This window comes from Oryctolagus cuniculus, chromosome 20 (genome assembly GCF_051225735.1).
Source record: "Oryctolagus cuniculus isolate XC-2025 breed Fujian yellow rabbit chromosome 20, ASM5122573v1, whole genome shotgun sequence".
Lineage (NCBI taxonomy): Eukaryota > Metazoa > Chordata > Mammalia > Lagomorpha > Leporidae > Oryctolagus > Oryctolagus cuniculus.
Window position 1 is genome coordinate 27,939,761 of NC_142886.1, and position 16,686 is coordinate 27,956,446.

At 41.2% G+C, this 16,686-nt stretch overlaps 2 protein-coding genes across 2 annotated transcripts in view; one reads left to right on the forward strand and one right to left on the reverse strand.

The window, feature by feature from the left end:
* Positions 1-40: 40 nt before the first annotated feature.
* On the forward strand, positions 41-11,191 carry SLIRP (SRA stem-loop interacting RNA binding protein). Its single transcript, XM_002719623.6, has 4 exons — positions 41-159; positions 2,241-2,299; positions 10,218-10,325; positions 11,075-11,191. The coding sequence occupies exons 1-4, from the start codon at positions 63-65 to the stop codon at positions 11,144-11,146; spliced, it is 336 nt and encodes a 111-aa protein (XP_002719669.1). The 5' UTR covers positions 41-62; the 3' UTR covers positions 11,147-11,191.
* The window catches only part of SNW1 (SNW domain containing 1), a 40,188-nt gene continuing 34,693 nt past the window's right edge, over positions 11,192-16,686 (reverse strand). The window contains exons 12-14 of the mRNA XM_002719622.6: positions 14,706-14,823; positions 11,939-12,102; positions 11,192-11,858 (exon numbers count right to left, since the gene is read on the reverse strand). Of these exons, the coding sequence (XP_002719668.1) occupies positions 11,660-11,858; positions 11,939-12,102; positions 14,706-14,823 (481 nt within the window). The 3' untranslated portion in view covers positions 11,192-11,659. The remainder of the gene's footprint in view (positions 11,859-11,938; positions 12,103-14,705; positions 14,824-16,686) is intronic.

Sequence of the window (16,686 nt, forward strand, 5' to 3'; positions counted from 1 at the left end):
CCGGATATCACTTGTTCTTCCGCGGTCGTGACCCCAGGTCGCTTAGGTCCTTCAAACTAAAGATGGCGGCCTCTGCAGTGAGGAGTGCCGTGGGACTGCGGGCGAGTATTAGTCGGCCAGTTGCTTTCGTCAGAAAAATCCCTTGGACCGCAGCATCGAGTGAGTGTTGACTATAGGGGAAGGGAGGAACTTTAGGTTTCAGGTGATCCTCAGGACCTCTGCGGACTTCTCTAGAGCACTAAAGTCAGCATGTGACTGGATTGCTCCTGAACAAGCTAATGAGCAGAAAGAAATTTTGCTTGCAATTAATTGTTAGCTTTCCGGAGCTTTGGGAGACACGCGCTCACGGTCTCCTGACTTCCGAAGTGATTTGATAGGAAGGTTTATTACTTGGTAACTTCCCTGCAGTCCGTGTGGACGACGGATCCTTGTTGGCAAGGTTGTAGGCCAGGAGATGAGCCAAAAGGAAATTTCAGTTCAAAGATGAAGATCTGAACCAGGTTCTCAAAGAAGGGGTGTGTGTGTGAGAGAGTCAGTCAGTCAGATCCCCTAGTGTTAGGGAAGCAAAGTGCACGGCGTTTCGTGGTGGCTTGAATGGGGATGGATGTGGGATGAAGGACAGGGAGGAATGAGTTCTGCGTTTAGCTTTGGCGCATTGCACAGAGAGAATTTAGGAGGAGCAGGCCCAGAGATGAAGATTAATGTTTCAATGTGTTGAGTTTGAGAAGCCTGTGAGATCTCCATCAGACCACAGGACAGAGATTAATTCAGCACATATTTAAGGAATATCTTTCATGTGTGGACATTGTTCTTGGGACTTGTAGCTGTTTCTCCTAAACAATTTTAGGTGGTTTGGGAAGGGCTCATGTCCTACCTGGTTTGTTTTAGAAGTGTTTTCCAGAACTTTTAAGTCCCTCCTAGGCCCTGGAAGAGAAATTTAGCCTCTGTGGATTGTTGAAGATTTCCTGACATTTATTTTTTCATTCAGCCAATATTGAGACCATACTGTGTATCAGAAACTGTAAAACACGGTTGTCTTTTAAAAATATTTATTTTTCATCCACCTGAAAGGCAAAGTGAGAGTGAGAGAGAGAGAGATCTTCTATTCCTGGTTTACTCCCCATGCACATAACAGCCAGGGCAAGTCCAGGCTGAAGCCAGGAGCCAGGAATTCCATCCGGGTCTCCCATGTGGGTGGCGTGGCAGAGGCCCAAGCACTTGAGCCATCATCTGCTGCCTGTCAGGATGCACTAACAGGAAGCTAGATTGGAAGTGAGGTGCCAGGACTTGAATTGGCGTGTGATATGGGATGTGTACATTCCAGCCATCAGCTTAATCAGTTGTGCTGTAATGCTACTCTCAGCATGGCGATTTCTGTATTCAGGGATATTACAGTGTTGTAGGGATAAGGAAATTTTTAAGCAACAAATATAGGCAGTCATTGAACCAATAAGGTTTTTATGAACTAGGATCCATAACCAGATAATATAAAATGTACATCAGCAAAATGTAAGCACTGTAAATCAGAAGAGGAAGAGGTCATGTAGTTTTTGATCTTTATGATTATACATCAATTCTTGGCTGTCTCACAAAGATAGTGCATTTTATTGTGTTACACAAGAACCCAGTAAAGTCATATTCATGTATTTGGCCTGAGTCTGGAAGGGTAGTTAGAATTCGGACAGGAAGAGATGGAAGTCACAGGACAGATACAGAGAATTTAGTTTCCTAAACTGGAAAAGCAGTGGTAAATATGGCAGGAAAGGCAGGTGGGATAAACCACACATTTTAGAGCTTTGAATATTTGATCTAGTGTAAACTTCAAATTATGAAAGATTAGTAAGGTCAGATTTTATTTTACATTCTCCGATATAGCTGGGAACATAGTGGATTGTATTTGTATTTGTCTTCCGTGCGATCTGCTCACAGGGATTATTATCTACACGCGTGGCACTTTACCTGGTGATAATGAAAACACTGAATATGTGCTGAGGATGCACTGTCCTGAGGACTGCAGTGGACTCAGCAGCAGTTCCTCTCTCCACGTTCCTGTCCTGTCACCAACTCTGGAATAAAGCTCTAAATTCAAAGCTGATTCTTAACTCTGAAGACTTTCAGGAAGTGTCCATAGGAAGTTTGAGATTCTAGATCTCCTTTTGGCTTCTAGCTGTAGTCTGGACTACAGAAGTTAAAATATGAGTCTACTAACTGTTTTTAATGTTATTTCTCCCTTGGTACAGGTGAGCTGAGAAAACACTTTGCACAATTTGGCCATATACGAAAGTGCACTGTACCTTTTGTGAGTATTATCTTTAAAAAAAGACTATTCATATTATCCTTTAATTCTCGATTTTTTAACCAAAACAAGCCAACTTATATCTAATGGAATGAAGCTGTTTAAAATATTGGTGAAATTATACGTGATACTGATTAAAAGATTAAAAGAAATTTTCATAGGTGTTAGTTTTGTTTTTTCTTTTAGGTTGCATTATAACCTACCTTTAGTGGATGCACATTTCTCCTCCCTCCTGAACCTCATCCCCTCCACACCCTCTTTTTTTTTTTTTTTGGCAGGCAGAGTGGATAGTGAGAGAGAGAGAGAGAGACAGAGAGAAAGGTCTTCCTTTGCCGTTGGTTCACCCTCCAATGGCCGCCGCAGCCAGCGTGCTGCGGCCGGCGCACCGCGCTGATCCGATGGCAGGAGCCAGGTACTTCTCCTGGTCTCCCATGGGGTGCAGGGGCCCAAGCACTTGGGCCATCCTCCACTGCACTCCCTGGCCACAGCAGAGAGCTGGCCTGGAAGAGGGGCAACCGGGACAGAATGCGGCACCCAGACCGGGACTAGAACCCCGTGTGCCGGCGCCGCAAGGCGGAGGATTAGCCTAGTGAGCCGCGGTGCCGGCACCACACCCTCTTTAAAGGTGCTTTTCCAACCCATTCTTTTTCTTTTAATTTTAATAGATTCAGTATGATTTGTAGAGACAGTTCTAAGAACATAATGATATTCTCCTTCCTTCCTCCCTTCCTCCTTCCTTCTACCTTTCTTTTTTTTTTTTTTTTAGTTTTTAAGATATTTTAAATTTATATTACAGTAAAAAGACAATATTTTGCCAAAGAAGTTTAACAAGTAAAAAGCAAAAAGATCTTAGTTTAGTGGGAATATAGACCATGACTATAACCAATAATTGAATGTATAAATGACCATTTTACCCATATATAGTTTTTTTTGTCAATTAGTCATTCATAGTTTCTTCCAATGAAATACAACTAATGATGTGTAACATCTAAATATTTCCTGTGTGGTTATAATAATTAAGATCATTTAGAGTTTAAGCCATTTCTCAACAGTTTATGCACAGGGATAATTTCATGCAGATTGCAATGTGATTAATTATACATTACTTTTTTTGTGCTCTTTTAGTTACCACAGATCAGGGAAAACACAATATTTGTCTTTTTGGGACTGGCTTATTTCAGTAAATGTAATGGTTTCCTGTTGCATCCATTTTGTTGCAGAAGACAGGATTTAATTCCTTTTTATGGCTGAGTAATATTCCATAGTGTATTTGTATCAAATTTTTCTTGATGTTGATGGGCCTCTGGGTTGATTCCATTTTTTAGCTATTGTGAATTGAGCTGCAGTAAACATGGGGGTGCGGATAACTCTTTCATATGCAGATTTCATTTTGGGTAAATTCCTAGGAGAGGGATGCCTGGGTCAAATGGTAGATCTGTTTTTTAGCTTTCTGAGGAGTTTCTATACTGTCTGCCACAATGACTGTACTAGTTTGCATTCCCACCAACAGTGGATTAGGCAGCCTTTTCCCCACAACCTTGCCAGCATTTATTGTTTTTTTGATGTCTATGTGAGAATCACTCTAACTGGGATGAGATGAAACCTCATTGTGGTTTTATTTGCATTTCCATGATGGCTTGTGATCTTGAGCATTTTTTCATGTGTCTGTTGGCCATTTGAATTTCCTTTTTTGAAAAATGCCTGTTCAAGTCCTTTGCCCATTTCTTAACTGGATTGTTTGTTTTGTTATTGTTGAGTTTCTTGAGCTCTTTATAGATTCTGGATATCGTTATTTGCAGAGTTTGCAGATATTTCCTCTCATTCTGTTGGTTGCATCTTGACTTAATTGATTCCTTTGCAGTGCAGAGGTTTCCTAGCTTGATGTAATCCCATTGGTCTATTTTTGCTTTGATTACTTGTGCTTCTGGGGTCTTTTCCAAGAAGTCTTTGCTATGCCAATGTCTTGCAGTTTCCTCAATGTTCTCCTCTAGTAACTTGATGGTATCAGGTCATAGATTTAGGTCCTTGAGCCATTTTTAGTTAATTTTTTGTATAGGGTGTAAGGTAGGGGTCTTGTTTCATAGTTTTACATGAGGAGATCCAATTTTCCCAGCACCATTTGTTAAGAGACTGTCTTTTCTCCAGGGACTGATTTTAGCTGCTTTGTCAGAGATTAGTTGTCTGTAGATATGTGGATTGATTTCTGGGGATTCTGTTCTGTTCCATTGGACTACGTATCTATTTTTGTGTCAGTACCAGGCTGTTTTGATTATAACTGCCCTGTAGTATGTCTTGAAATCTGGTGTTGTGATGCCTCCAGCGTTGTTTTTGTCGTTTAAGGTTGCTTTAGTTATTCAGAGTCTCTTGTGTTTCCATATGAATTTTAGCAGCATTTTTTCTAGATCTGAGAAGATGTTGTTGATATTTTTATTGAGATCATGTTGAATCTGCAAATTACTTTCTGTAGTATGGATATTGTGATGATGTTAATTCTTCCAATCTGCAAACATGAAAGATTTTTCCATTTTTTTTTTGTGCCTTCTATTTCTTTCTTTAATTTTTTTTTTTTTGACAGAGTGGACAGTGAGAGAGAGAGACAGAGAGAAAGGTCTTCCTTTTGCCTTTGGTTCACCCTCCAATGGCCACCGCGGCCGGTGTACTGCGGCCGGCGCACCGCGCTGATCCGATGGCAGGAGCCAGGATCCAGGTGCTTTTCCTGGTCTCCCATGGGGTGCAGGGGCCCAAGCACCTGGGCCATCCTCCACCGCACTCCCTGGCCACAGCAGAGGGCTGGCCTGGAAGAGGGGCAACCGGGACAGAATCTGGTGCCCCGACCGGGACTAGAACCCGGTGTGCCGGCGCCGCTAGGCGGAGGATTAGCCTAGTGAGCCGCGGCGCCGGCCTCTTTAATGTTTTTTAATTTTCGTTGTATAGATATTTTACCTCCTTGGTCAAATTTATTCCAATTCTTTTTGTACCCATTGTGAATGAGACTGATCTTACAAGTTCTTTTTCAGTCATGACATTATCTGTGTATTCAAGGCTATTGATATTTGTTTGTTAATTTATATCCTTCACCTTTACCAAGCACTCTTACGAGTTCTAGTAGTCTCTGGCTGAATCTTCCAGGACTGTATTGAATAGCAGTGGTGAAAGTGGACATCTTTGTTCTGGATCTTAGTGGAAATGCTTCCAACTTTTCCTCATTCTATATGATACTGGCTGTGGGTTTGCCTTGATTGTGTTAGGGAAAGTTCCTTCTATACCCAGTTTGTTTAAGTTTTTTTTTTTTTTAATTTGCTAATTTACTTGAAAGTCAGAGTTACACAGAGGGAGAAGGAGAGGCATAGAGAGAGAGAGAGAGGTCTTTCATATGCTTGTTCACTCCCCAGTTGGCCACAATGGTTGGAGCTGCGTGGATCCAAAGCCAGGAACCAGGAGCTTCTTCCTGGTCTCCCATGCAGGTGCAGGGGACAAGGACTTGGGCCATATTCTACTGTTTTCCCCTGCTATAGCAGAGAGCTGGATCGGAAGTGGAGCAGCTGGGACTCAAACCTGTGCCCATTTGGGATGCTGGCACTGTAGGCAGCAGCTTTAACTGCTATGCCATAACACCAGCCTGTTTAAGGTTTTTATCAGGAAAGGATATTGTATTTTATCCAATGCTCTCTGTATCTATTGAGATAATCATGTGATTTTTATTCTTCAATTTGTTAATATGATGTATCACATTTATTGATTTGTGTATGTTAAACCATTCCTGCATACCAGGGATAGATCACACTTGGTCTAGGTGAATGAGCTTTCTGATGTGTTCAATTTGATTAGCTAGTACTTTCTTGAGGATTTTTGCATTTATGTTCATAAGTGATATTGGTCTATAATTCTCTTGTATCTTTTTCTGGTTTTGGAATTAAGGTGATGTTGCCCTCATAGAAGGAGTTTGGGAGGATTCCCTCCCTTCTTCTTTCTAAGTCTGGTAGAATTCAGCAGTAAAGCCATCTGGTCCTGGGCTTTTCTGTGTTGGAAGGGTCTTTATTACTGATTCAATTTCCATCTTGGTATTGTTCTCTTTAGGTTTTCAGTGTCTTCATGACTCAGTTTTGCTAATTGCATGTGTCTAGGAATTTATCCATTTCTTCTAGATTTTCCAATTTGTTGACATGTAGCTGTTTGTAGTAATTCCTGATGATTCTTTTTTTATTTCTGTGGTTTCTGTTACATCTCCTTTTTCATCTCTCCCTCTTTTTTTGGTTAGTTGGGCCAGTGGTGTATCAATTTGTTTATTTAAAAAAAAAAAAGGTTTTCTTTATTTCTTCTCCAATTTTAACTATTTCTTTCCTCCTTATTTTGGGTTTGATTTGTTGTTTTTCTAGCTCCATGAGATGCATTGATAGCTCATTTATTTGATGCCCTTCTAATTTCTTGATTATTGCACTAGTTGCTATTAACTTCCCTCTTAACACTGCTTTTGCTGTACCCTGTAAGTTTTGATATGTTGTATTGTCATCTTCATTTCCAGGAATCTTTTATTTCCCTTTTGATTTCTTCTATGACCCACTGTTCATTCAGGAGTGTTTTCTTCAGTCTCCATGCGTTTGCATATTTTCTAGATTCTTGAGTTGTTAATTTCCAGCTTCATTACATTTTGGTCAAAAAAGATACATGGTATGTTTCAATTTTTTTTTTTTTTTAATTTGTTGAGACTGGCTTTACGGCCTAGCATATGGCCTATTCTAGACAAAGTTCCATGCATTGATGAAAAGAATAGGTGTTAGTTTTTTATTGTTGCAAATGACCACAAGCTTACTGGCTCAGACGTTTCCTAGCTGGACACGGCTTAGCTAGGCCCTGCACTCGGGACTCACGTCGTTGTAAGCCGGGCATCCCCTGGGCCTGCAGTCTTTCTCATTGCAGGCTGCAGAGACTGCCTTTCAAGCTCCCTCGGTTTCTTGGTAGAATTCTTCTCTCAGTGTAGGACTCGGGACCCTGTTAGCAGTTTTGGACTTTCCGTGAGGAGCTTCTTTCACTCCAAGGGACCTCCTGCCTTCTTTGTTTTCTCCCTCTCCTTAGGCTTTCTTCCAGTATGGCAACTTCAAAGCCAGTATGCTCCCTGAAATACTACTTTAGCTAATCAGAAGTGACCCCTATTGCCTTGCCTCATCACCTAATCAAGGGAGCACCGTCCCTCCCCCTTTGTCATATTCTTTTGCACAGAAGTAACAGGCCTGTCTACCTTAAGGCAGGGGGTTATATAGAGTATAGAATAGGGATCAGGGCTCCATCTTAGAATTCAGCCTACCTCAGTGTCCTCCTAAGGACTTGAGATAGAGAATAATTTTACCATAACTTGGCAGAATAGCTATTTTGTTTTTCCTAATGGAGTGCCATTTTTTTTAGTATTACTAATAAACCAACATTTATATATTAATTACATTTCCCTTTGCTTTCTCATAAAGGTCTAGAATCATTCTATAAATTAGTTCTATTCCCTGGTCTGTATTTTTCCATGGGCTTTTTAGTACTGATAAGTCTTTGAGGAGTGATGTGAGTTTATATCCACTTCAGTTTTTCTTATATCTTATATCTTATATCTACCACAGTTTTTCTTCATGGCATTGAAAGGGCTATGGTAAAATAATCTTCAAGCACCTTAAACTCTTTAAATTTTTCATTTAGGCAGATAGAGGGAGAGAGAATATGAGAATGAGAATCTTCCATCTGTTGTCTCATTCCCCAAATGCCACAAGAGCCAGGGCTGGGCCAGGCTGAAGCTGGGATCTGGATCTCCATTTGGGTCTCCCATGTGGGTGACAGGGACCCAAGTATTTGGGCCACCACCTGCTGTCTCCCAGAATGCCCATCAGCAGGAAGCTGCAGAGGAGCTGGGGCTTGAACCAGGCACTCCAGTGTGGGATGTGGGGGTCCTAAGTGGTGTCTGTACCAAACGTTTGTCCCAGAAACTTATTTTTTTTTCCCAAGATTTATTTAGTCAGTCACAGAGAGGGACAGAGAGAGAGATCTTCCATCGGCAGGTTCACTCCCCTAGTGGCCACAATGGGTAGGACTGAGCTAGGCCAAAGCCAGGAGCCAGGATTTTCTTCTGGGTCTGCCACAAAGGTGGCAGGTGCCCAAACTCTTGGGCCATCCTCCGCTGCTTTCCCAGGTCATTAGCAGGGAGCTCAATCAGAAGTGGGGCAGCCAGGACACAAATCAGTGCCCATATGGAATGCCAGTGTCACAGGCAGTGGCTTTACCTGCTAGGCCACAATGATGGCCCAAAACTTAAATTCTTAACTTTTGATTTAATGTTACTTGACTTCCAGTGATCTGATTACTCAGATCTGGTGGTGGTGAATGTATAGGGAAACTGGCACTCAGGTTGTGAAGTGTAACTGGTACTGTATAGTTTGGCAAAGTTTAACAATTGAGAATTTACATTTGCTTTAATCAAACAATTCCATTTCTTGGAATTTATCCTAGAGAAATGCATGGTCAAGAATATTCAAAGAAGCATTAATAATGTCAAATAACTAAACATAAATGTTCATGAGTGTGATTGATTAAATACTGTCATTGATGAAAATGGAATTTTATGAAGATGATTAAAAGAATGAGGCACATGTATTACGAACATGAAAAGCTTTTTTAAGTTTAAAAACCAGTTTCTTTTTTTAAAAAAAGGTTTATGTATTTGAAAGAGGGAGGGAAACAGAAAGAGAGAATCTTCTATCTGCTGGTTTGCTCCCCAAGTGACCACAGCAGTCAGGGTTGGGCCAGGGTGAAGCCAGGAGTCTGGAATTCCATGCACGTCTTCCATGTGGGTGGTAGGAGCCCAAGTAGTTGGGCCATCTTTCATGAACAGCGTATTTAAAAAGTGTCTTCTGAAACAGTGTTTTTCCTTGATTGCCAGCAAAAAGTACAAATAATTTAGCACCTGGAACAGATTATTATTATTATTATTAATAAGATTTTATTTGAGAGGTAGGTAGAGTTACAGGGAGTGGGAGAAAGAGAGAAAGGTCTTCCATCTGCTGGCTCACTTCCAAAATGCCCACAGTGGCCGGAGCTGCGCTGATCTGAAGCCAGGAGCCAAGAGTTCTTCCAGGTCTCCCACGGGGTACAGGAGCCTAAGCACTTGGGTTATCTTCTACTGCTTTCCCAGGCCACAGCACAGAGCTGGATTGGGAGTAGAGCAGCCAAGTCTCAAAGCAGCGCCCATACAGGATGCCTGTGGTGTATAGGTTGGATGAGTACCCTGCCTTTTTGTATAAGGGAAAGTAGTAAAATTGTTTACATTAACCATAGTCTGGAACTAAGTGGTAAGGGAAAATGTTTCCCTTCCTATTTTTATTAGGAATAAGTAATAATGGTAGTGGCAGTAATAAAGGTGAATGGTCTCAGAAATGACAGATGGAGCTGGATTTTGAGGCTTACTCTAGAAAATTAGGTTAGAAACAAGAAGAGTACTTTTTAATGAATCAAAATTCCCACTAGTGGGGATTGCATTTAGAACGATACAGAAAGCCCATTCCCCGGATCTGCAACGACAGAGGAAAAGCAGAGGGAATGAGAATAAATGTGTACTAAAGCAAGGCTACTGACCTTTATTAAATCTGTAACCTGATTTTAATCTTTCCCTGTGCAGATGCTGCTCAATTTACCTGTTGATAAACTATTTTAACATGAAATTACCATTAAGTTGAAAATGTTTATTACTTAACCTATCAAATACCATAGCTTAGTGTAGTCTAACTTGAATGTTCTCAGAACACTTACATTAGCATAGTTACATAATGCAATGTGTATTTTAAAATAAAATGTTAAGTGTCTCATGTAATTAATTGAAGATAGTACAAAACAGAATGCTTGTATGGGTACCCTTTTCAAGTTGAGGACCATCTGTATTTTGAATTTTTAGGACAAAGAGACTGGCTTTCATAGAGGTATGGGTTGGATTCAGTTTTCTTCAGAAGAAGAACTTCAGAATGCACTGCAACAGGAAAACCACATTATTGATGGAGTCAAGGTAAACCCATGTCACATCCTGAGCTCTCTGTGTAGTGGCCGTGTGGGACGGCAGGGATCTGGGGAGACGTCTAACTGAAGCTTCCTCATTGCTGTGACAGTGTGGTGGCAGAGTGCCCAGTTCTGAAAGGTCTGCAGGGGGAAGCGAGGGAAGACTGTGATGGTTTAGCAAAGTGGGATATGTAACTGAACAGCGGAAATAGCAGTTTACTTTTGAGTCAGGCTAACTCGGATTGCAGTCCTGGCTTTTCCCACTTACTAGGTGATACCGGGCCAAACTTATCTATAATTTTTCTCTTCTTAATTTCACAGACAGGGAGAAAGATCTTCCATCTGTTGGTTCTCCCCTACCTGTCTGCAACAGCTGGGGCTGGGCCAGGCCAAATCCAAGAATAGGGAATTCAACTCAGGTTTCTCTCCCACATGGTTTTCAGGGCCCTCACTCTTTGAGCTATTGCCTGCTTCCTCTCAGGGTGTGTGTTAGGAAGCTGGAACTGGGAGCAATGTTGGGACTTGAACTTAGGCACTCCGATACAGGATTTGGGCATCCCAAGCAGCACTTTTGCTGCTGCACCAAATGCCTGCCTGATTTACGATTTTTAATTGAAGCCGAGGGAATCTAAAGAGAAAGGAATCACCAGCTGCTGGAGTTACTGGTGCGGAATCCTAAGATGGCGGTTTTCAAGTAGCCACGTTTAGTGTTTCTGCAGACGTTGCCTTTCCTTACAATGCTGCCTTGATTTTTTTCAGCTGCACGTTCAAGCTCAAAGACCAAAAGTTTTGCAAGGGGATCAAACATCTGATGAAGAGAAAGATTTTTGAGAGTTTTAATTACTGCCTACTTAATAAAGTAAACGTAACTGAGAATTTTGTCTAAATGTTTTTATTTGAAACAAATAGTTGCTCTAAGCAAGACCTTACTTTCCCTACTCCAAAATAAAATGAACACAATAGGGGCAAAATTCATTTGGCAGGACAGTTCCAGTATGTGAACTCACTGTGGTTGGGGTAACTTTATTCTTTAGCAGTCATTCTTATACAAATATGAACCCCAAACTACTAGCATCACACAAAAGGAAGTGGCCTTAATTTTGTGTGTAGGGCAGTATGTTCTATAAGTGCCGACAGGTGGGAGACACACAAACAGAACTCAATCTTTAAAAAAATCTAATTCAAAGTAGAATTTTCAATCCCCTTTCTCTTGTAGTAAAAAGTAGCCCTGGGGTCTGCACACCGATTTGGTTTTATCCTGACCATTTACAAAGTGTTCCCCACATGACTTGCATCACTAGGGTTACAGATAACAGTTCAGTCTCTCTGAAGAGACGCAGCCGTCTACTCCTTTCTCCTCTTCTTGCCTTCGTGTTCATGCTCCTTGGGGCGGCTGCTATCTGAAGGTCTTTTGGAGCCACCATGCTGTTTGGCTTCTTCCAAAAACTTGTCCAAACCAAAAGGATCTTCCTCGAACTGAACTGGTCCTTCTCGGCCTCTCTGCCTGCGGTCTGAACCAGAAAACTCCTTGTCGGGAACAAACCTAGGGAAAAAGAGAAAGGACTATGAACTACTTTGTTTTCACTGGTGTGAATGTTGAAATGGAGCTGTCTGCTTTTGTACCTGTTGGTCTTTATTCTGGCTTCTAGGTCATCACCATACATGTCCTTGTCCAGATTTTTACTGGGCCTGTAAATACTCTGGGCCATATCTTTACCACCTCTCCAGGCTTGATCATAAACATTGTAAATTTCATCTTCTCCACCTGCAAATCCACTGTCCATACCCTGTGGGAAAATGGACACGTTACTGAAACTGAATCTGTTTACTACAATCATGTTAAATATATAAACCCGTGCTCTTGGAGAGCAAGCTGAACTACAAATTAAAAAACTGTCATAAAGTGCATATACTTTTGTTCCTACCACCATCACATTCTCACCCACAGCCTTGGATCAGGTACATGTGAAGAAATCATTAACACAGGAAGGTGCTACTACTGTAAGAGCAAACTTGACGTTTTCATTTGTGTATACTCAGAGACACGAAGATGCAGGAACTATGAAACATTTCTCTGATGCCATTTACGGTAACAAGTATTATATCCCTCGTATTTCCTCAGCGGAAATCTTAAACAATGGAGATGTTTTCATCACAACTTTAAATGCTTTAAGCTTAAGCTTGTAACAGTTGTCGTGAAAGTATTTACTTGTGTGGAACTTTGACCACTAACTCCCTTTGCTCTGGAAATTCCCATTGCATAGTGGGTAAGAACAAAGCTTTGGAGTCAAGACATCCAAGCTTGAATCTTAATTTCATCAGTACTAGCTAAACCTCTCAATTTCCTCACCTAAAGAACACAGTATGACTTTATACTGTATTATTTGAGATGATAGAAGATTTAGAACAATACCAGGAATACAAAAAGCACCTAATACCTTTATGATTGTTACTTATACAAGCTTACCAGGATATTGCCTTCAAATCTTCCTAAAACTTTGAAGTCGTAATTAACCCTTCCCCCTCTACATCCAGTGGAACTTACACTTCTGTATTCTAAGCCAGTCTTTCTGTGTGTATCTTCTTCAGTAGGCTATAAGATCCTTGAAGGAAAAGGCACTCGATCTTTGATCTCACAACTTATGCAGAGTTAATATCAATCTTAGGTGAATTCAAACAGAAAAGTACGTTTCCAGGCCTATAGTGTCCCAGTAGCTAGTTAACGATAACTAGAAATCAATTTTCTGACAACCTGTCCCATAAGTTAATCTACAGCTTCATTTTTTAAAGATCCCATGTTGACCAACAACATAACAAAAGGGGAAAAGCTAAAGGTTTTCTAAGATGTGGAATAAGACAAGAATGCTCACTTTAACCATTTTTGTTCAACATGGTACTGGAAGTCTTAACCACAGCAATGAGGCAAGAGAAAGAAAGGGCATCCAAATCGGAAAGGAGAAAATCAAACCATCACTGTTTACAGAAGACACGATCTTATACATTGGAAACCTCAAAGAACTACATGTTAAGACCAGGAACTTTGAAACTACTATAAAAAAAAGGGAGATGCTTCAGGACATGGAAGGAAAGGAGTTTCTGGGTCAGAAAAATCGACTCATGGGATCTCATCACAATAAAGAGCTTCTGCACAGCAAAGGGACAATCAACACTGAAGACACAACCCACAGCATGGGAGCTGCTATTTGCAACTTACATAACTGACAAGGAACACAAAACTCAATAAAGGGCCTAAGTTGACATTTCTATAGCATTAAAGAAAATTCAGGGACTGGTGTAGCATAGTGGTTAAAGTGCCTAAGAAAGCAGTAGAAGATGGCCCAAGTACCTGGGTCCCTGCCATCCATGTGGCAGACCCTGAAGAAAGAAGCTCCTGGCTTCACCCTGGCCCAACACTGGCTATTGCAGCCATCTGGGAAGTGTGAACCATTAGATGGAAGACTTCTCTCACCCACTCTCTCTCCCCATCTCTCTCTTTCAAAATAAATAAATCTTAAAAAAAAAAAAATCCAAGAATCAACAAAAATGTAAACTAAGCAGTACTTTTAGAGAAGGTAGAGCATGTGCGCACTCTCTGATTGACTGGTTCATTCACCAAATGCCTTCAATAGGCAAGACACAGCTGGGAGCTGGAAATGCAATCCATGTTGATGGCAGGAACCCAACTACTTTGAGCCATCACCACTGCCTCCCAGGGTTGGCATCAGCAGAATGCAGGAGATGGAACTGGGTACTGAATTTAGGTACTCTGACACAAATGCTAGACCAATTCTTGCTCCTGGTTTTACTTATTTTATCATCTAATTCATTTCCTACCAGTGTCTCCAATCTTAGCCAAGTATAAAAGGTCACAATTAGCACTGTTTCATCTTACTTATCCCCCTTTTTTTATTTTAAAGATTCATTTATTTGAAGGCGGGGTTACAGAGAGGCAGAGGCAGAGAGAGAGGTCTTCTATCTGCTGGTTCACTCCCCAGATGGCCCTAACAGCCAGGGTTGGCCTAATCCGAAGCCAGGAGCCAGGAGCTTCTTCTGGGTCTCCCACACGTGTGTAGGGGCTCAAGGACTTGGGCCATCTTCCACTGCTTTCCCAGGCCATAGCAGAGAGCTGGATTGGAAGAGGAGCAGCTGGGACTTGAAACAGCACCCATATGGGATGCTGGCACTGCAGGCGGTGGCTTTACCCCATGCCACTATGCCACACCCTACTTGTCTCTTAAGTTACAATATACAACTTCCAGTATTTTTCTGTCTTTATGATGGTATTTCATGGGCTGATCCAAATCTAAGACCTGTTATTTCCCTCCCCTCAGCCCCCATGATAGGTATTCATGCCAACACACAAGATCCAGTGTTTCTAAAATCCTTGTACCTTGGACTGGTTGAAGAGCCTTTGGTCATACTGAACTTCGTTGGAAGTCCGAGGGTTGGGCACACCAAGAGCAATGACTTCACTGATATCCCGATTTTCATTTCTCTGTAGTTTCGACCTATTTTGAATTACAATGTCATTAACTAGAAACTTTACAAACTAAATGAATTCAATTTAAATACAACCAATCTCAGAAGCAAAAGAAATGTATGTTGATAATGCATATGATATATGATATGATAATGTATATGATATGATATGATAATGAATAATCAGGTTGCCAGCCCTTTATACAGCGTTTCAGAGACATGAGTAGAAAATGTTGGGTTTTACATTTAGGATTTCCTGTTAGCTAAAAAAAAAAAAAAAGCAAGAGACTTTCTTGACATGCAATTCTTTAATACAAGCAATCACCTTACATCCATGCTGAGATAAAATTGCAATGGTCTATAGCTGCCATTGTTATATGAGGTTTGGGAGTTTGGGGAAGTAGATGCTAATTAGGCACATCACACAAATCATTTTCAATTAACCAGGATCAGCTCATTTACCTAACTACGTTAAGTAATTTTGTCTGAGTAGCATTTTTGTGGAAAACATGTCAATGGCTGGATTATTCAGTATGATTTTTGGCATTCGTGTTAATTTAATTCTCCTGCTGTTTCAGTACTATGCAATCTACATTCCCATGAAACCATGGTAACTGTCACCACTTACTTTAATAGACGTTCAGTTCCTACAGTGATTTCTATAGAAAACTTGATTTTCATCCAATTCTAAGTTTACAGCTTTTCTATCTTATTCATTCTCATAGTCACTTTACTGGTTTTAAGGGCCCAATTTATCTATGGAGTCATTGTAATTCTTACAACTTAGGGATTTCCAACCAATAGTGTCATTAATTGAACACACTCCATTTCCTTCCCCTTTCTTCTACATTGTAACTTTTGCTCACAACTAAATTCAGATTCTCTGCTTCTCCATGACTTCATTAGGGAAATAAAATATGCTCACTAACTAAGAACAACACTAGCAGGAACGTTCACTCTCAAATACAATTTGAACAGAGGGACTGCATGTTCATAGGGTGATCACAATATGGAAAACCATTTACTTGGGAAGCAAATAGCTTCATATTGCATTTAACCTTCATCAATTCCACCTCTATATTATAATATTTCTTCAATTTACCAATTTTGGTCATGAGCATTTGGTGAGTCAAGCTTCTCCAATTCCTACTTCACTTTATGGTCTCCATACATGTTTTGGTTTCATCCAAGTTTGTAATCATCATGCATGCCCAGTAAATTTTCCCAAATTATTTTATGTAACTGTCTTTCTGAATTTTAAGTTACACTACTCAAGAGAAAGATCTGATTTTCAGTTCTTTTGACACCTGCTCTTCTGCACTGTACTGGACATGAGGCTCTGCATACAAAATATCTCAATAAAAGTGTGGCAGCTCGTTTCCTGTCAGGAGAAACAAGGCCATAATAGACCCCGCTCACCACTCAGAGCAGGCCAAGAACACACAGACCAGACATTCCAATTCACTACTTCTCATCAATGTGACCTCAATTTTCTTTTCTATATCTCTATCCTGTTCAACCCTAACTCAATCTACAAGATAATAGAAGAAAAGATGATATCTAGGGGCCGGCGCCGTGGCTCACTAGGCTAATCCTCCGCCTTGCGGCGCCGGCACACCGGGTTCTAGTCCCGGTTGGGGCGCCAGATTCTGTCCCGGTTGCCCCTCTTCCAGGCCAGCTCTCTGCTGTGGCCAGGGAGTGCAGTGGAGGATGACCCAAATACTTGGGCCCTGCACCCCATGGGAGACCAGGAGAAGTACCTGGCTCCTGCCATCGGATCAGCGGGGTGCGCTGGCCACAGCACGTCAGCCGTGGTGGCCATTGGAGGGTGAACCAACGGCAAAGGAAGACCTTTCTCTCTCTCTGTCCACTCTGCTTGTCCAAAATAAATA